Source organism: Salmo salar, chromosome 23 (genome assembly GCF_965601325.2).
Source record: "Salmo salar chromosome 23, fSalSal1, whole genome shotgun sequence".
NCBI lineage: Eukaryota > Metazoa > Chordata > Actinopteri > Salmoniformes > Salmonidae > Salmo > Salmo salar.
The window spans coordinates 47,216,311-47,237,810 of record NC_138313.1 but is presented as its reverse complement, the minus strand read 5'-3'; the positions used below and the strand labels follow the sequence as shown (position 1 = coordinate 47,237,810).

General features: G+C 43.8%; 1 protein-coding gene across 1 annotated transcript in view; it reads left to right on the top strand.

The window, feature by feature from the left end:
• Positions 1–7,071: 7,071 nt before the first annotated feature.
• Positions 7,072–21,500, top strand: part of LOC106584787 (protein phosphatase 1 regulatory subunit 12C) — a 50,639-nt gene continuing 36,210 nt past the window's right edge. The window contains exons 1-6 of the mRNA XM_082968263.1: positions 7,072–7,539; positions 8,174–8,292; positions 11,638–11,794; positions 12,965–13,109; positions 14,596–14,670; positions 16,778–16,863. Of these exons, the coding sequence (XP_082824389.1) occupies positions 7,433–7,539; positions 8,174–8,292; positions 11,638–11,794; positions 12,965–13,109; positions 14,596–14,670; positions 16,778–16,863 (689 nt within the window). The 5' untranslated portion in view covers positions 7,072–7,432. The remainder of the gene's footprint in view (positions 7,540–8,173; positions 8,293–11,637; positions 11,795–12,964; positions 13,110–14,595; positions 14,671–16,777; positions 16,864–21,500) is intronic.

Here is a 21,500-nt window from a genome sequence, read left to right as displayed (position 1 = left end):
ATCAGGAGTTAATGCTTTAGGTGTTTGGTGTGAGATCAGGAGTTAATGGTTTAGGTGTTTAGTGTGAGGTCAGGAGTTAATGGTTTAGGTGTTTAGTGTGAGGAGTTAATGGTTTAGGTGTTTAGTGTGAGGAGTTAATGGTTTAGGTGTTTAGTGTGAGGAGTTAATGGTTTAGGTGTTTAGTGTGAGGAGTTAATGGTTTAGGTGTTTAGTGTGAGGAGTTAATGGTTTAGGTGTTTAGTGTGAGGAGTTAATGGTTTAGGTGTTTAGTGTGAGATCAGGAGTTAATGGTTTAGGTGTTTAGTGTGAGGAGTTAATGGTTTAGGTGTTTAGTGTGAGATCAGGAGTTAATGGTTTAGGTGTTTAGTGTGAGGAGTTAATGGTTTAGGTGTTTAGTGTGAGATCAGGAGTTAATGGTTTAGGTGTTTAGTGTGAGGTCAGGAGTTAATGGTTTAGGTGTTTAGTGTGAGGAGTTAATGGTTTAGGTGTTTAGTGTGAGATCAGGAGTTAATGGTTTAGGTGTTTAGTGTGAGATCAGGAGTTAATGGTTTAGGTGTTTAGTGTGAGGTCAGGAGTTAATGGTTTAGGTGTTTAGTGTGAGATCAGGAGTTAATGGTTTAGGTGTTTAGTGTGAGATCAGGAGTTAATGGTTTAGGTGTTTAGTGTGAGGAGTTAATGGTTTAGGTGTTTAGTGTGAGATCAGGAGTTAATGGTTTAGGTGTTTAGTGTGAGATCAGGAGTTAATGGTTTAGGTGTTTAGTGTGAGATCAGGAGTTAATGGTTTAGGTGTTTAGTGTGAGGAGTTAATGGTTTAGGTGTTTAGTGTGAGGTCAGGATGTAATGGTTTAGGTGTTTAGTGTGAGATCAGGAGTTAATGGTTTAGGTGTTTAGTGTGAGGTCAGGAGTTAATGGTTTAGGTGTTTATTGTGAGGAGTTAATGGTTTAGGTGTTTAGTGTGAGGTCAGGAGTTAATGGTTTAGGTGTTTAGTGTGAGGAGTTAATGGTTTAGGTGTTTAGTGTGAGATCAGGAGTTAATGGTTTAGGTGTTTAGTGTGAGATCAGGAGTTAATGGTTTAGGTGTTTAGTGTGAGATCAGGAGTTAATGGTTTAGGTGTTTAGTGTGAGGAGTTAATGGTTTAGGTGTTTAGTGTGAGATCAGGAGTTAATGGTTTAGGTGTTTAGTGTGAGATCAGGAGTTAATGGTTTAGGTGTTTAGTGTGAGGTCAGGAGTTAATGGTTTAGGTGTTTAGTGTGAGGTCAGGAGTTAATGGTTTAGGTGTTTAGTGTGAGATCAGGAGTTAATGGTTTAGGTGTTTAGTGTGAGGAGTTAATGGTTTAGGTGTTTAGTGTGAGATCAGGAGTTAATGGTTTAGGTGTTTAGTGTGAGATCAGGAGTTAATGGTTTAGGTGTTTAGTGTGAGGAGTTAATGGTTTAGGTGTTTAGTGTGAGGAGTTAATGGTTTAGGTGTTTAGTGTGAGATCAGGAGTTAATGGTTTAGGTGTTTAGTGTGAGGTCAGGAGTTAATGGTTTAGGTGTTTAGTGTGAGGTCAGGAGTTAATGGTTTAGGTGTTTAGTGTGAGGAGTTAATGGTTTAGGTGTTTAGTGTGAGGAGTTAATGGTTTAGGTGTTTAGTGTGAGGAGTTAATGGTTTAGGTGTTTAGTGTGAGGAGTTAATGGTTTAGGTGTTTAGTGTGAGGAGTTAATGGTTTAGGTGTTTAGTGTGAGGAGTTAATGGTTTAGGTGTTTAGTGTGAGGAGTTAATGGTTTAGGTGTTTAGTGTGAGGTCAGGAGTTAATGGTTTAGGTGTTTAGTGTGAGGAGTTAATGGTTTAGGTGTTTAGTGTGTGATCAGGAGTTAATGGTTTAAGTGTTTAGTGTGAGGTCAGGAGTTAATGGTTTAGGTGTTTAGTGTGAGGAGTTAATGGTTTAGGTGTTTAGTGTGAGATCAGGAGTTAATGGTTTAGGTGTTTAGTGTGAGATCAGGAGTTAATGGTTTAGGTGTTTAGTGTGAGGTCAGGAGTTAATGGTTTAGGTGTTTAGTGTGAGGAGTTAATGGTTTAGGTGTTTAGTGTGAGGAGTTAATGGTTTAGGTGTTTAGTGTGAGATCAGGAGTTAATGGTTTAGTTGTTTAGTGTGAGGTCAGGAGTTAATGGTTTAGGTGTTTAGTGTGAGGAGTTAATGGTTTAGGTGTTTAGTGTGAGGAGTTAATGGTTTAGGTGTTTAGTGTGAGGAGTTAATGGTTTAGGTGTTTAGTGTGAGGAGTTAATGGTTTAGGTGTTTAGTGTGAGGAGTTAATGGTTTAGGTGTTTAGTGTGAGGAGTTAATGGTTTAGGTGTTTAGTGTGAGGAGTTAATGGTTTAGGTGTTTAGTGTGAGGTCAGGAGTTAATGGTTTAGGTGTTTAGTGTGAGGTCAGGAGTTAATGGTTTAGGTGTTTAGTGTGAGATCAGGAGTTAATGGTTTAGGTGTTTAGTGTGAGGAGTTAATGGTTTAGGTGTTTAGTGTGAGGTCAGGAGTTAATGGTTTAGGTGTTTAGTGTGAGATCAGGAGTTAATGGTTTAGGTGTTTAGTGTGAGGTCAGGAGTTAATGGTTTAGGTGTTTAGTGTGAGGAGTTAATGGTTTAGGTGTTTAGTGTGAGGTCAGGAGTTAATGGTTTAGGTGTTTAGTGTGAGGAGTTAATGGTTTAGGTGTTTAGTGTGAGGAGTTAATGGTTTAGGTGTTTAGTGTGAGGTCAGGAGTTAATGGTTTAAGTGTTTAGTGTGAGGTCAGGAGTTAATGGTTTAGGTGTTTAGTGTGAGGAGTTAATGGTTTAGGTGTTTAGTGTGAGGAGTTAATGGTTTAGGTGTTTAGTGTGAGGTCAGGAGTTAATGGTTTAGGTGTTTAGTGTGAGATCAGGAGTTAATGGTTTAGGTGTTTAGTGTGAGGAGTTAATGGTTTAGGTGTTTAGTGTGAGGTCAGGAGTTAATGGTTTAGGTGTTTAGTGTGAGGTCAGGAGTTAATGGTTTAGGTGTTTAGTGTGAGGAGTTAATGGTTTAGGTGTTTAGTGTGAGATCAGGAGTTAATGGTTTAGGTGTTTAGTGTGAGGTCAGGAGTTAATGGTTTAGGTGTTTAGTGTGAGGAGTTAATGGTTTAGGTGTTTAGTGTGAGGAGTTAATGGTTTAGGTGTTTAGTGTGAGGTCAGGAGTTAATGGTTTAGGTGTTTAGTGTGAGATCAGGAGTTAATGGTTTAGGTGTTTAGTGTCAGGAGTTAATGGTTTAGGTGTTTAGTGTGAGATCAGGAGTTAATGGTTTAGGTGTTTAGTGTGAGGAGTTAATGGTTTAGGTGTTTAGTGTGAGGAGTTAATGGTTTAGGTGTTTAGTGTGAGGAGTTAATGGTTTAGGTGTTTAGTGTGAGGAGTTAATGGTTTAGGTGTTTAGTGTGAGATCAGGAGTTAATGGTTTAGGTGTTTAGTGTGAGGAGTTAATGGTTTAGGTGTTTAGTGTGAGGTCAGGAGTTAATGGTTTAGGTGTTTAGTGTGAGATCAGGAGTTAATGGTTTAAGTGTTTAGTGTGAGATCAGGAGTTAATGGTTTAGGTGTTTAGTGTGAGATCAGGAGTTAATGGTTTAGGTGTTTAGTGTGAGGAGTTAATCGTTTAGGTGTTTAGTGTGAGGTCAGGAGTTAATGGTTTAGGTGTTTAGTGTGAGATCAGGAGTTAATGGTTTAGGTGTTTAGTGTGAGGTCAGGAGTTAATGGTTTAGGTGTTTAGTGTGAGGTCAGGAGTTAATGGTTTAGGTGTTTAGTGTGAGATCAGGAGTTAATGGTTTAGGTGTTTAGTGTGAGGTCAGGAGTTAATGGTTTAGGTGTTTAGTGTGAGGTCAGGAGTTAATGGTTTAGGTGTTTAGTGTGAGATGAGTTAATGGTTTAGGTGTTTAGTGTGAGGAGTTAATGGTTTAGGTGTTTAGTGTGAGATCAGGAGTTAATGGTTTAGGTGTTTAGTGTGAGGAGTTAATGGTTTAGGTGTTTAGTGTGAGATCAGGAGTTAATGGTTTAGGTGTTTAGTGTGAGATCAGGAGTTAATGGTTTAGGTGTTTAGTGTGAGGAGTTAATGGTTTAGGTGTTTAGTGTGAGATCAGGAGTTAATGGTTTAGGTGTTTAGTGTGAGGAGTTAATGGTTTAGGTGTTTAGTGTGAGGTCAGGAGTTAATGGTTTAGTTGTTTAGTGTGAGGTCAGGAGTTAATGGTTTAGGTGTTTAGTGTGAGGTCAGGAGTTAATGGTTTAGGTGTTTAGTGTGAGGAGTTAATGGTTTAGGTGTTTAGTGTGAGGAGTTAATGGTTTAGGTGTTTAGTGTGAGGTCAGGAGTTAATGGTTTAGGTGTTTAGTGTGAGATCAGGAGTTAATGGTTTAGGTGTTTAGTGTGAGGTCAGGAGTTAATGGTTTAGGTGTTTAGTGTGAGATCAGGAGTTAATGGTTTAGGTGTTTAGTGTGAGGAGTTAATGGTTTAGGTGTTTAGTGTGAGATCAGGAGTTAATGGTTTAGGTGTTTAGTGTGAGGTCAGGAGTTAATGGTTTAGGTGTTTAGTGTGAGGTCAGGAGTTACTGGTTTAGGTGTTTAGTGTGAGGTCAGGAGTTAATGGTTTAGGTGTTTAGTGTGAGGTTGGGAGTTTCTACATTATACTGCTATCACATCATTGATAAGAGAGATTGTGGATGTGTCGCAGCTAGGCCATAATTCATGCTAGTTCTTCTGGCCCCAGTCTATCTATACAGGACAGATAAGGCATGGGTTGTTATTACCCATAGCGCAGTGCGATCTGGTCTCAACAACAACAACACCAGTTAGCTTTTAGATAAGTACTTGGACATAGGACTGTTAGGGTTGCGTCCCAAATCACACCCTGCATGCAATTTCCCCTGCAGATGGAAATTAACTACTGTATGGAGCTACATCTGGAGCTAAATTTGTTAGGCATGGTCTCTGACAAATAAACCAATGGATAAAAAATGGCCAAGCAACAATTAGACATGCTTCTCCTCTGTTCTGAACCTTTTGGAATCAAATGTAAAATCTCTTTGTCACAGCTGTCTTTCTCCCAGGTGTGACAAACAGAATATCTCTGTCTACCTAGTACCTTCTACCCACAGACAAACAGAATATCTCTGTCTACCTAGTACCTTCTACCCACAGACAAACAGAATATCTCTGTCTACCTAGTACCTTCTACCCACAGACAAACAGAATATCTCTGTCTACCTAGTACCTTCTACCCACAGACAAACAGAATATCTCTGTCTACCTAGTACCTTCTACCCACAGACAAACAGAATATCTCTGTCTACCTAGTACCTTCTACCCACAGACAAACAGAATATCTCTGTCTACCTAGTACCTTCTACCCACAGACAAACAGAATATCTCTGTCTACCTTGTACCTTCTACCCACAGACAAACAGAATATCTCTGTCTACCTAGTACCTTCTACCCACAGACAAACAGAATATCTCTGTCTACCTAGTACCTTCTACCCACAGACAAACAGAATATCTCTGTCTACCTAGTACCTTCTACCCACAGACAAACAGAATATCTCTGTCTACCTAGTACCTTCTACCCACAGACAAACAGAATATCTCTGTCTACCTAGTACCTTCTACCCACAGACAAACAGAATATCTCTGTCTACCTAGTACCTTCTACCCACAGACAAACAGAATATCTCTGTCTACCTAGTACCTTCTACCCACAGACAAACAGAATATCTCTGTCTACCTAGTACCTTCTACCCACAGACAAACAGAATATCTCTGTCTACCTAGTACCTTCTACCCACAGACAAACAGAATATCTCTGTCTACCTAGTACCTTCTACCCACAGACAAACAGAATATCTCTGTCTACCTAGTACCTTCTACCCACAGACAAACAGAATATCTCTGTCTACCTAGTACCTTCTACCCACAGACAAACACAGTTTTTATAAGTCTCTGTTATTTTATGAGCTACCTACACAAAGTCAGCTATCCAGGGGTGCCGTTAATGAAGTGGGCATTCTCCTGGATAGCTGGAAATAAAACAGAAACACTTACTCATGTCTGCCAAGTAGTCAGACTACTTCCCTACATAGTCAGACTGCTGCCCCACATAGTCAGACTGCTGCCCCACATAGTCAGACTGCTGCCCCACATAGTCAGACTGCTTCCCCACATAGTCAGACTGCTGCCCCACATAGTCAGACTGCTGCCCCACATAGTCAGACTGCTGCCCCACATAGTCAGACTGCTGCCCCACATAGTCAGACTGCTTCCCCACATAGTCAGACTGCTGCCCTACATAGTCAGACTGCTGCCCTACATAGTCAGACTGCTGCCCTACATAGTCAGACTGCTGCCCCACATAGTCAGACTGCTGCCCCACATAGTCAGACTGCTGCCCCACATAGTCAGACTGCTGCCCCACATAGTCAGACTGCTGCCCCACATAGTCAGACTGCTGCCCCACATAGTCAGACTGCTGCCCCACATAGTCAGACTGCTGCCCCACATAGTCAGACTGCTGCCCCACATAGTCAGACTGCTGCCCCACATAGTCAGACTGCTGCCCCACATAGTCAGACTGCTGCCCCACATAGTCAGACTGCTGGCCCACATAGTCAGACTGCTGCCCTACATAGTCCACGGTAGGCAGACTACAGCCCTACATAGTCCTCTGTAGGCAGACTTCTGCCCTACATAGTCAGACTTCTGCCCTACATAGTCCACATTAGTCCAGAAGAAGAAATATGCTAATTTGGCAGATTATTTTAATCCAAAGAGACACAAATGCAAACATTGATAGTGACTGTATTTATTCATCTTGGAGTTGAACCAACAACCCAGGTGTTTCTAGCACCATGCTCCAACCCACTTAGACATTGGAACCTCAAATATCTATGGCCAATCTACCTCAAATATCTATGGCCAATCTACCTCAAATATCTATGGCCAATCTACCTCAAATATCTATGGCCAATCTACCTCAAATATCTATGGCCAATCTCTAGGATGAGAAAGTGTTTTAATCAATGTGTAAAGATTCAGCGTTTGATCATGTGTCTCCTGTCCTGTCTGATTCAGCGTTTGATCATGTGTCTCCTGTCCTGTCTGATTCAGCGTTTGATCATGTGTCTCCTGTCCTGTCTGATTCAGCGTTTGATCATGTGTCTCCTGTCCTGTCTGATTCAGCGTTTGATCATGTGTCTCCTGTCCTGTCTGATTCAGCGTTTGATCATGTGTCTCCTGTCCTGTCTGATTCAGCGTTTGATCATGTGTCTCCTGTCCTGTCTGATTCAGCGTTTGATCATGTGTCTCCTGTCCTGTCTGATTCAGCGTTTGATCATGTGTCTCCTGTCCTGTCTGATTCAGCGTTTGATCATGTGTCTCCTGTCTTCTCCAGGCGTGTATAGATGAGAATGCAGAGATGGTCCAGTTCCTGGTGGAGAGTGGGAGTGATGTGAACAGGGGGGACAATGAGGGATGGACTCCCCTCCACGCTGCTGCCTCCTGTGGGTTCATACAGATCACCAAGTGGGTCCTCTCTCTTCTCTAATGTTACATCATACATGTGTGTCTTCGTCCTGGGGACCCAAATGGATGCACATTATAGACCCCCCCCCCCCCCAGCACTACACAGATGATTCCACTAATCAACTCATCATCAAGCCTTTGATTAGTGGAATCAGGTGTGTTTGTGTTAGGGCAAAACAACAACACACCCGTTTGTGTCCTCAACAACAGGATAAGAAACACTACTGAACTATACAATACATTGGTATAGATGTGATGCTGTGTAATGTTACTATACAATAGTACACCAAAATGTGTCCCTTTGAGTGTGTACTTGTAGCCTGATAGCTGATCGGTATCTGTTTGTGCTGAATAGCCAACTCCTGTGGTCATGGACACACCATTTGGCAGTAAATAGCATGACCATGAGAGGTAACATGTCAGTACTAACAGATCTACACAGCTGATGACCCTATCTGATGAACTCTAATACCGAGCTCCTTCTCTCTGTGTGCAAGTATACCTAGGAACCTTTCTGTGTAGACTAGGAACTGTTCTGTGCTTGGTGTAGGAACCGTTCTGTGTGTAGGAACCTTCCTGGGTTTGGGAACCGTTGTGTGTGTAGGAACCTTTATAATATGTGTGTATGTTGCAGGTACCTGATAGAGCACGGTGCACGTGTGGGAGCGGTGAACAGTGAAGGAGAGCTTCCTCTGGATGTTGCCACTGAGGATGCTATGGAGAGACTGCTGAAGGGAGAGATCAAGAAACAAGGTAGGAACTGTTATGTAGTGTCTATGTAGGCTACATTTGAAGAGAGAGATCTAGAAACATGATATGAACTGTTATGTAGTGTCTATGTAGGCTACATTTGAAGAGAGCTCTAGAAACATGTGAACTTATGTAGTGTCTATGTAGGCTACATTTGAAGAGAGAGATCTAGAAACATGATATGAACTGTTATGTAGTGTCTATGTAGGCTACATTTGAAGAGAGCTCTAGAAACATGTGAACTTATGTAGTGTCTATGTAGGCTACATTTGAAGAGAGAGATCTAGAAGCAGGGTAACTATGAATTGTTATTTAGTCTGGGTGTTCTATAACGTGGCTGCTGGACTGATGAAAACGTGTGGTGATGAGGTAGGACACACACACACAAGATCTCTCCATTACTGAGCTCTTTGTGCCAGACTGGTTAGTACAAGGTTTCAATCCAAGAGTGGATCTTCGTCTCTCAGGAGGCGAACCTACCGTCCTTAATACACAGTCCTTTATTAACACCTACCATCCTTAACACACAGTCCTTTATTAACACCTACCGTCCTTAATACACAGTCCTTTATTAACACCTACCATCCTTAATACACAGTCCTTTATTAACACCTACCGTCCTTAATACACAGTCCTTTATTAACACCTACCGTCCTTAACACACAGTCCTTTATTAACACCTACCATCCTTAATACACAGTCCTTTATTAACACCTACCATCCTTAATACACAGTCCTTTATTAACACCTACCGTCCTTAATACACAGTCCTTTATTAACACCTACCATCCTTAACATACAGTCCTTTATTAACACCTACCATCCTTAATACACAGTCCTTTATTAACACCTACCATCCTTAATACACAGTCCTTTATTAACACCTACCATCCTTAATACACAGTCCTTTATTAACACCTACCGTCCTTAACACACAGTCCTTTATTAACACCTACCGTCCTTAACACACAGTCCTTTATTAACACCTACCATCCTTAACACACAGTCCTTTATTAACACCCACCATCCTTAACACACAGTCCTTTATTAACACCCACCATCCTTAACACACAGTCCTTTATTAACACCTACCATCCTTAATACACAGTCCTTTATTAACACCCACCATCCTTAATACACAGTCCTTTATTAACACCTACCATCCTTAATACACAGTCCTTTATTAACACCTACCATCCTTAATACACAGTCCTTTATTAACACCTACCATCCTTAATACACAGTCCTTTATTAACACCTACCGTCCTTAACACACAGTCCTTTATTAACACCTACCGTCCTTAACACACAGTCCTTTATTAACACCTACCGTCCTTAACACACAGTCCTTTATTAACACCCACCATCCTTAACACACAGTCCTTTATTAACACCCACCATCCTTAACACACAGTCCTTTATTAACACCCACCATCCTTAACACACAGTCCTTTATTAACACCTACCATCCTTAATACACAGTCCTTTATTAACACCTACCATCCTTAATACACAGTCCTTTATTAACACCCACCATCCTTAATACACAGTCCTTTATTAACACCTACCATCCTTAATACACAGTCCTTTATTAACACCCACCATCCTTAATACACAGTCCTTTATTAACACCTACCATCCTTAATACACAGTCCTTTATTAACACCCACCATCCTTAATACACAGTCCTTTATTAACACCTACCATCCTTAATACACAGTCCTTTATTAACACCTACCATCCTTAATACACAGTCCTTTATTAACACCTACCATCCTTAATACACAGTCCTTTATTAACACCTACCATCCTTAACACACAGTCCTTTATTAACACCCACCATCCTTAATACACAGTCCTTTATTAACACCCATCATCCTTAATACACAGTCCTTTATTAACACCTACCGTCCTTAACACACAGTCCTTTATTAACACCTACCGTCCTTAACACACAGTCCTTTATTAACACCTACCGTCCTTAACACACAGTCCTTTATTACACCTACTGTCCTTAACACACAGTCCTTTATTACACCCACCATCCTTAACCACACAGTCCTTTATTAACACCTACCATCCTTAATACACAGTCCTTTATTAACAACCTACCATCCTTAACACACAGTCCTTTATTAACACCCACCATCCTTAACACACAGTCCTTTATTAACACCTACCATCCTTAATACACAGTCCTTTATTAACACCTACCATCCTTAACACACAGTCCTTTATTAACACCCACCATCCTTAACACACAGTCCTTTATTAACACCCACCATCCTTAACACACAGTCCTTTATTAACACCTACCGTCCTTAACACACAGTCCTTTATTAACACCTACCGTCCTTAACACACAGTCCTTTATTAACACCTACCATCCTTAACACACAGTCCTTTTGAAAAGCAGCATGTTTTCTCTGTTCATCATCTTCACCATCAGTTGTTTTAGGTTATGCAGGAGTTGTTATGTAACCATATCAACAGGCCTCGGAAAAGCACAGCACACGCTTTCCCTCTTCCTCAAAACACAATAACACCTGCTATTGAATTCCATGTCCTTGTGATATTGTGACATAACACAATCTCATTAGTGCTGCTGCCACCGCAATTGCTGTAATTTAAGTCATGGTTAGAATGACCACACCCTAAATAACCATAATAGGAATAATAACAATAATATATACCAGGAAAATATGGAAAAATATGTAATATTAGGTTTTTAGATGTATTATGTTGACAAATTGTCAGTGTTGATAATCGAAGGCAAAAGCTGGGGGATTACTACTGTTTTTTACAAGGTGACAAGTTCTGATTAACCATCATCGAATAATCTTTAAAAGGTATCGGTTTCTGTTAAATAAAAATTTTAGACCGACTCACCAACAGAGAATACACAGATTATTACTTGTCTTCTCTCAATGTAGCCTTTATTTAATCTCGTCTGTCTGTCTGTCTGTCTGTCTGTCTGTCTGTCTGTCTGTCTGTCTGTCTGTCTGTCTGTCTGTCTGTCTGTCTGTCTGTCTGTCTGTCTGTCTGTCTGTCTGTCTGTCTGTCTGTCTGTCTCTCTCTCTCTCTCTCTCTCTCTCTCTCTCTCTCTCTCTCTCTCTCTCTCTCTCTCTCTCTCTCTCTCTCTCTCTCTCTCTCTCTCTCTCTCTCTCTCTCTCTCTCTCTCTCTCTCTCTCTCTCTGTATCTCTCTCTGTATCTCTCTCTCTCTCTCTGTATCTCTCTCTGTATCTCTCTCTCTGTATCTCTCTCTCTGTATCTCTCTCTCTGTATCTCTCCGTGTGCGTCCATGCGAGTTTGTATCCCTAACTCTGTCCGTCTCTCTCTGTCCCCAGGGGTGGATGTAGATCTGGCGAGGAGGGAAGAGGAGCGGGTGATGCTGGCAGATGCCAACGCGGTGCTGGCAGGCAGTGGCATGCTGACACCTCACCCCAACACCAAGGCCACAGCGCTGCACGTGGCCGCGGCCAAGGGCTACATAGAAGTCATGAAGTGAGTCGGCTGCTAGTCGGGTGCTAGTCGGCTGCTAGTCGGCTGCTAGTCGGCTGCTAGTCGGCTGCTAGTCGGCTGCTAGTCGGCTGCTAGTCGGCGAGTCAGGTGATAGTTAGTCGGTGATAGTCAGGTGCGAGTCGGGTGATGGCCAGTCAGTCGGGTGATGGCCAGTCAGTCGGGTGATGGCCAGTCAGTCGGGTGATGGCCAGTAAGTCGGGTGATGGCCAGTCAGTCGGGTGATGGCCAGTCAGTCGGGTGATGGCCAGTCAGTCGGGTGATGGCCAGTCAGTCGGGTGATGGCCAGTCAGTCGGGTGATGGCCAGTCAGTCGGGTGATGGCCAGTCAGTCGGGTGATGGCCAGTCAGTCGGGTGATGGGAAGGCTCTCCAAACACGCATGCATTTCCAGCTTCAGTCAGAGTGCTCATTTGTTTTAGAGAGTGCTCATTTTAGACAACACCATTGGTCCTAAAGTGCAAACCCTTCTGATCTGGGACACGGCCAGAGGTAATAACATGAACTGGTGCCACTGTGTCTTTGGTCTATCTAATTTTGTACCACAGTAGAGCAGCAAACAGCTGCTGTTAGTCATCCTCTTGTCCTCGTGTCCTCCCGTCCTCTTGTCCTCCCGTCCTCCCGTCCTCTTGTCCTCCCGTCCTCTTGTCCTCCCGTCCTCTTGTCCTCCCGTCCTCGTGTCCTCCCGTCCTCTTGTCCTCGTGTCCTCCCGTCCTCTTGTCCTCCCGTCCTCTTGTCCTCATGTCCTCGTGTCCTCCCGTCCTCCCGTCCTCGTGTCCTCGTGTCCTCCCATCCTCGTGTCCTCTTGTCTTCCTGTCCTCGTGTCCTCCCGTCCTCGTGTCCTCCCGTCCTCTTGTCCTCTTGTCCTCTTGTCCTCCCGTCCTCTTGTCCTCGTGTCCTCCCGTCCTCGTGTCCTCCCATCCTCGTGTCCTCTTGTCTTCCTGTCCTCGTGTCCTCGTGTCCTCATGTCCTCTTGTCCTCCCATCCTCGTGTCCTCCTGTCCTGTTGTCCTCATGTCCTCTTGTCCTCCTCTCCTCCTGTTTGCTCTCTATCTATTCAACCTTCTCTCTCTCTCTCCCCTTCTCTCTCTCTCTCTCTCCCCTTCTCTCTCTCTCTCCCCTTCTCTCTCTCTCCCCCCCCCCCCCCCCCCACCACAGGGTCCTGCTCCAGTGTGGTCTGGATTTAGACAGTGGTGATGTGGATGGCTGGACAGCCCTGCACGCTGCGGCTCACTGGGGGCAGCAGGAGGTCTGTTCTCTGCTGGCTGACAACATGTGTGACATGGCTGCTCTCAACAACGTGGTGAGTGGGAGATGAGACACACACACTGATGTACACACACGCACACACACACACACACACACACACACACTGATGTACACACACGCACACACACACACACACACACACACTGATGTACACACACGCACACACACACACACACACACTGATGTACACACACGCACACACACACACTGATGTACACACACGCACACACACACACACACACACACACACTGATGTACACACACGCACACACACACACTGATGTACACACACGCACACACACACACTGATGTACGCACACACACACACACACACTGATGTACACACACGCACACACACACACACTGATGTACACACACGCACACACACACACACACACTGATGTACACACACGCACACACACACACTGATGTACACACACACACACACACACACACACACACACACTGATGTACACACACACACACACTGATGTACACACACACACTGATGTACACACACACACACACTGATGTACACACACACACACACACACACAGATGTACACACACACACACACACACACACACACACACACACACACACACACACACACACACACACATTGATGTACACACACACGCACACACACTGATGTACACACACACACACACACACTGATGTACTCCCACACACTGATGCACACACACACACACACGCTGATGTACTCACACACACACACACCACACACTGATGTACTCACACACGCACTGATGTACTCACACACACACACACACCACACACTGATGTACTCACACACACACCACACACTGATGTACTCACACACACACTGATGTACTCACACACACACACCACACACTGGTGTACTCACACACACACACACACACACACACACACACACACACACTGATGTACTCACACACGCACTGATGTACTCACACACACACACACACCACACACTGATGTACTCACACACACACCACACACTGATGTACTCACACACACACTGATGTACTCACACACACACACCACACACTGGTGTACTCACACACACACACCACACACTGGTGTACTCACACACACACACACACACACACACACACACACCACACACTGATGTACTCACACACGCACTGATGTACTCACACACGCACTGATGTACTCACACACACACACCACACACTGATGTACTCACACACACACACCACACACTGATGTACTCACACACACACACACCACACACTGATGTACTCACACACGCACTGATGTACTCACACACACACACCACACACTGATGTACTCACACAGAGAAGCTCAGTCCAGCAGAGTAACACCTCTACTACATACTGACTCAACAGGCATTGATAATGTAAACATCTCAAATGGCACCCTATTCCCTATATAGTGAAAAAAGTAGTGCACTATATAGGTAATAGGGTGCAATTTGGGACACTCTATGTTAAATGACATGTATTACAGTGAATGTTTGTCCTTGTTCCAGGGACAAACCCCAATAGAGGTAGCAGATGACACCCTAGTGGACACTCTGGAGGAGCTGACAAAGAAACAGAACGCTGTGAGTCCCTGTTTATGTCCCAAATGGCACCCTATTCCCTATTTGGGACGCTACCTCTATCTCTGAGTGACCTTATATAGCTAGAGTACATGATCTCTCTCTGTCTCTCACTTTCTCTCTGTCTCTCACTTCCTGTCTGTCTGTCTGTCTGTCTGTCTGTCTGTCTGTCTGTCTGTCTGTCTGTCTCTCTCAGCGTGCCATTGGTTGAATTCTTTCCCTATTTATGTCTCTATCCAAACAATGTGTTGACTTTTGACCTTTACTGTGTCTTCCTTGTCCTGTCCTACTGAAGTGTGTTGTGTTCTGTGTTTCATTGAAATTGCATAAATATACACTGCTCAAAAAAATAAAGGGAACACTTAAACAACACAATGTAACTCCAAGTCAATCACACTTCTGTGAAATCAAACTGTCCACTTAGGAAGCAACACTGATTGACAATACATTTCACATGCTGTTGTGCAAATGGAATAGACAACAGGTGGAAATTATAGGCAATTAGCAAGACACCCCCAATAAAGGAGTGGTTCTGCAGGTGGTGACCACAGGCCACTTCTCAGTTCCTATGCTTCCTGGCTGATGTTTTGGTGCTTTCACTCTAGTGGTAGCATGAGACGGAGTCTACAACCCACACAAGTGGCTCAGGTAGTGTAGCTGATCCAGGATGGCACATCAATGCGAGCTGTGGCAAGAAGGTTTGCTGTGTCTGTCAGCGTAGTGTCCAGAGCATGGAGGCGCTACCAGGAGACAGGCCAGTACATCAGGAGACGTGGAGGAGGCCGTAGGAGGGCAACAACCCAGAAGCAGGACCGCTACCACCGCCTTTGTGCAAGGAGGAGCAGGAGGAGCACTGCCAAAGCCCTGCAAAATGACCTCCAGCAGGCCACAAATGTGCATGTGTCTGCTCAAACGGTCAGAAACAGACTCCATGAGGGTGGTATGAGGGCCCGACGTCCACAGGTGGGGGTTGTGCTTACAGCCCAACACCGTGCAGGACGTTTGGCATTTGCCAGAGAACACCAAGATTGGCAAATTCGCCACTGGCGCCCTGTGCTCTTCACAGATGAAAGCAGGTTCACACTGAGCACGTGACAGACGTGACAGAGAAAACGTTCTGCTGCCTGCAACATCCTCCAGCATGACCGGTTTGGCGGTGGGTCAGTCATGGTGTGGGGTGGCATTTCTTTGGGGGGCCGCACAGCCCTCCATGTGCTCGCCAGAGGTAGCCTGACTGCCATTAGGTACCGAGATGAGATCCTCAGACCCCTTGTGAGACCATATGCTGGTGCGGTTGGCCCTGGGTTCCTCCTAATGCAAGACAATGCTAGACCTCATGTGGCTGGAGTGTGTCAGCAGTTCCTGCAAGAGGAAGGCATTGATGCTAAGGACTGGCCCGCCCGTTCCCCAGACCTGAATCCAATTGAGCACATCTGTGACATCATGTCTCGCTCCATCCACCAACGCAACGTTGCACCACAGACTGTCCAGGAGTTGGCGGATGCTTTAGTCCAGGTCTGGGAGGAGATCCCTCAGGAGACCATCCGCCACCTCATCAGGAGCATGCCCAGGCGTTGTAGGGAGGTCATACAGGCACGTGGAGGCCACACACACTACTGAGCCTCATTTTGACTTGTTTTAAGGACATTACATCAAAGTTGGATCAGCCTGTATTGTGGTTTTCCACTTAAATTTTGAGTGTGACTCCAAATCCAGACCTCCATGGGTTGATAAATTGGATTTCCAGTGATTATTTTTGTGTGATTTTGTTGTCAGCACATTCAACTATGTAAAGAAAAAAGTATTTAATAAGATTATTTCTTTCATTCAGATCTAGGATGTGTTGTTTAAGTGTTCCCTTTATTTTTTTGAGCAATATATATATATAATATATATAATATATATATATATATATAGGGGAGTGACTAGAGGAGGCTGGTAATGTAGTACATAATTATTAGTACATAATGTACTACATTACCAGCCTACTGACCCGTCTCTTACTGCCTGACCAAGTTACTCCCATATATATATATATATAAATTGTTTATCAATGTATATATCTCTGTATAGCTCTTCCTGTGTATTTACTTTGTATCTCTCTCTGTAGTTGCGTACAGAGAAAGCCAAGCTGTCCCAGCCTGCGGTCATTGAAACCAGTCCTTCTATCAATATGGCACCAGTTAGACCACGCAGGTCAGTGCCCCAGCATGTCTCTGTTACTGACCCGTCTCTGTTACTGACCCGTCTCTGTTACTGACCCGTCTCTGTTACTGCCTGACCCGTCTCTCTTACTGCCTGACCCGTCTCTCTTACTGCCTGACCCGTCTCTCTTACTGCCTGACCCGTCTCTCTTACTGCCTGACCCGTCTCTCTTACTGCCTGACCCGTCTCTCTTACTGCCTGACCCGTCTCTCTTACTGCCTGACCCGTCTCTCTTACTAACCCGTCTCTCTTACTGACCTGTCTCTCTTACTAACCCGTCTCTCTTACTGACCTGTCTCTCTTACTAACCCGTCTCTTACTGACTGACCCTTCTATTACTGACCCAGGAATCACTGATTCTGAACCACACAGCATTAGTTAGCACATCTTTCTACCAACAGAATGATGTAACCTGAATCAGACATGATGTACTACATTACCAGCCTACTGACCTGAACCAGACATAATGTACTACATTACCAGCCTACTGACCTGAACCAGACATGATGTAGTAGATTACCAGCCTACTGACCTGAACCAGACATAATGTACTACATTACCAGCCTACTGACCTGAACCAGACATAATGTACTACATTACCAGCCTACTGACCTGAACCAGACATAATGTTACTACATTACCAGCCTACTGACCTGAACCAGACATAATGTACTACATTACCAGCCTACTGACCTGAACCAGACATGATGTACTACCTTACCATTCTACTGACCTGAACCAGACATGATGTACTACATTACCAGCCTAATGTGTTACTGACCTGAACCAGACATGATGTACTACATTACCAGCCTACTGACCTGAACCAGACATAATGTACTACATTACCAGCCTAATGTGTTACTGACCTGAACCAGACATAATGTACTACATTACCAGCCTACTGACCTGAACCAGACATGATGTACTACATTACCAGCCTAATGTGTTACTGACCTGAACCAGACATGATGTACTACATTACCAACCTACTGACCTGAACCAGACATGATGTACTACATTACCAGCCTACTGACCTGAACCAGACATAATGTACTACATTACCAGCCTACTGACCTGAACCAGACATGATGTACTACATTACCAGCCTAATGTGTTACTGACCTGAACCAGACATAATGTTACTACATTACCAGCCTACTGACCTGAACCAGATATAATGTACTACATTACCAGCCTACTGACCTGAACCAGACAGGATGTACTACATTACCAGCCTACTGACCTGAACCAGACATTATGTACTACATTAATAGCCTACTGACCTGAACCAGACATGATGTACTACATTACCAGCCTACTGACCTGAACCAGACATAATGTACTACATTACCAGCCTACTGACCTGAACCAGACATGATGTACTACATTACCAGCCTAATGTGTTACTGACCTGAACCAGACATAATGTACTACATTACCAGCCTACTGACCTGAACCGAACATGATGTAGTACATTACCAGGCTACTGACCTGAACCAGACATAATGTACTACATTACCAGCCTACTGACCTGAACCAGACATGATGTACTACATTACCAGCCTAATGTGTTACTGACCTGAACCAGACATAATGTTACTACATTACCAGCCTACTGACCTGAACCAGATATAATGTACTACATTACCAGCCTACTGACCTGAACCAGACAGGATGTACTACATTACCAGCCTACTGACCTGAACCAGACATGATGTACTACATTACCAGCCTAATGTGTTACTGACCTGAACCAGACATGGTGTACTACATTACCAGCCTACTGACCTGAACCAGACATAATGTACTACATTACCAGCCTACTGACCTGAACCAGACATAATGTACTACATTACCAGCCTACTGACCTGAACCAGACATAATGTACTACATTACCAGCCTACTGACCTGAACCAGACATAATGTACTACATTACCAGCCTACTGACCTGAACCAGACATAATGTACTACATTACCAGCCTACTGACCTGAACCAGACATGATGTACTACATTACCAGCCTACTGACCTGAACCAGACATGATGTACTACATTACCAGCCTACTGACCTGAACCAGACATGATGGACTACATTACCAGCCTACTGACCTGAACCAGACATAACGTACTATATTACCAACCTACTGACCTGAACCAGACATGATGTACTACATTACCAGCCTACTGACCTGAACCAGACATAATGTACTACATTACCAGCCTACTGACCTGAACCGGACATAATATACTACATTACCAGCCTACTGACCTGAACCAGACATGATGTACTACATTACCAGCCTACTGACCTGAACCAGACATAATGTACTACATTACCAGCCTACTGACCTGAACCAGACATTATGTACTACATTACCAGCCTAATGTGTTACTGACCTGAACCAGACATAATGTACTACATTACCAGCCTACTGACCTGAACCAGACATGATGTACTACATTACCAGCCTAATGTGTTACTGACCTGAACCAGACATAATGTACTACATTACCAGCCTACTGACCTTAACCAGACATGATGTACTACATTACCAGCCTACTGACCTGAACCAGACATGATGTACTACATTACCAGCCTACTGACCTGAACCAGATATAATGTACTACATTACCAGCCTACTGACCTGAACCAGACATAATATACTACATTACCAGCCTACTGACCTGAACCAGACATAATGTACTACATTACCAGTCTACTGACCTGAACCAGACATGATGTACTACATTACCAGCCTAATGTGTTACTGACCTGAACCAGACATAATGTACTACATTACCAGCCTACTGACCTGAACCAGACATTATGTACTACATTACCAGCCTACTGACCTGAACCAGACATAATGTACTACATTACCAGCCTACTGACCTGAACCAGATATGATGTACTACATTACCAGCCTAATGTGTTACTAACCTGAACCAGACATAATGTTACTACATTACCAGCCTACTGACCTGAACCAGACATAATGTACTACATTACCAGCCTACTGACCTGAACCAGACAGGATGTACTACATTACCAGCCTACTGACCTGAACCAGACATGATGTACTACATTACCAGCCTACTGACCTGAACCAGACATAATGTACTACATTACCAGCCTACTGACCTGAACCAGACATAATGTACTACATTACCAGCCTACTGACCTGAACCAGATATGATGTACTACATTACCAGCCTAATGTGTTACTAACCTGAACCAGACATAATGTTACTACATTACCAGCCTACTGACCTGAACCAGACATAATGTACTACATTACCAGCCTACTGACCTGAACCAGACATGATGTACTACATTACCAGCCTACTGACCTGAACCAGACATAATGTACTACATTACCAGCCTACTGACCTGAACCAGACATAATGTACTACATTACCAGCCTACTGACCTGAACCAGACATAATGTTACTACATTACCAGCCTACTGACCTGAACCAGACATAATGTACTACATTACCAGCCTACTGACCTGAACCAGACATGATGTACTACATTACCAGCCTACTGACCTGAACCAGACATGATGTACTACATTACCAGCCTACTGACCTGAACCAGACATAATGTACTACATTACCATCCTACTGACCTGAACCAGACATAATATACTACATTACCAGCCTACTGACCTGAACCAGACATAATGTACTACATTACCAGCCTACTGACCTGAACCAGACATGATGTACTACATTACCAGCCTAATGTGTTACTGACCTGAACCAGACATAATGTTACTACATTACCAGCCTACTGACCTGAACCAGACATAATGTACTACATTACCAGCCTACTGACCTGAACCAGACAGGATGTACTACATTACCAGCCTACTGACCTGAACCAGACATGATGTACTACATTACCAGCCTAATGTGTTACTGACCTGAACCAGACATGGTGTACTACATTACCAGCCTACTGACCTGAACCAGACATAATGTACTACATTACCAGCCTACTGACCTGAACCAGACATAATGTACTACATTACCAGCCTACTGACCTGAACCAGACATAATGTACTACATTCACAGCCTACTGACCTGAACCAGACATAATGTACTACATTACCAGCCTGCTGACCTGAACCAGACATAATGTACTACATTACCAGCCTACTGACCTGAACCAGACATGATGTACTACATTACCAGCCTAATGTGTTACTGACCTGAACCAGACATAATGTACTACATTACCAGCCTACTGACCTGAACCGAACATGATGTAGTACATTACCAGGCTACTGACCTGAACCAGACATAATGTACTACATTACCAGCCTACTGACCTGAACCAGACATGATGTACTACATTACCAGCCTAATGTGTTACTGACCTGAACCAGACATAATGTTACTACATTACCAGCCTACTGACATGAACCAGATATAATGTACTACATTACCAGCCTACTGACCTGAACCAGACAGGATGTACTACATTACCAGCCTACTGACCTGAACCAGACATGATGTACTACATTACCAGCCTAATGTGTTACTGACCTGAACCAGACATGGTGTACTACATTACCAGCCTACTGACCTGAACCAGACATAATGTACTACATTACCAGC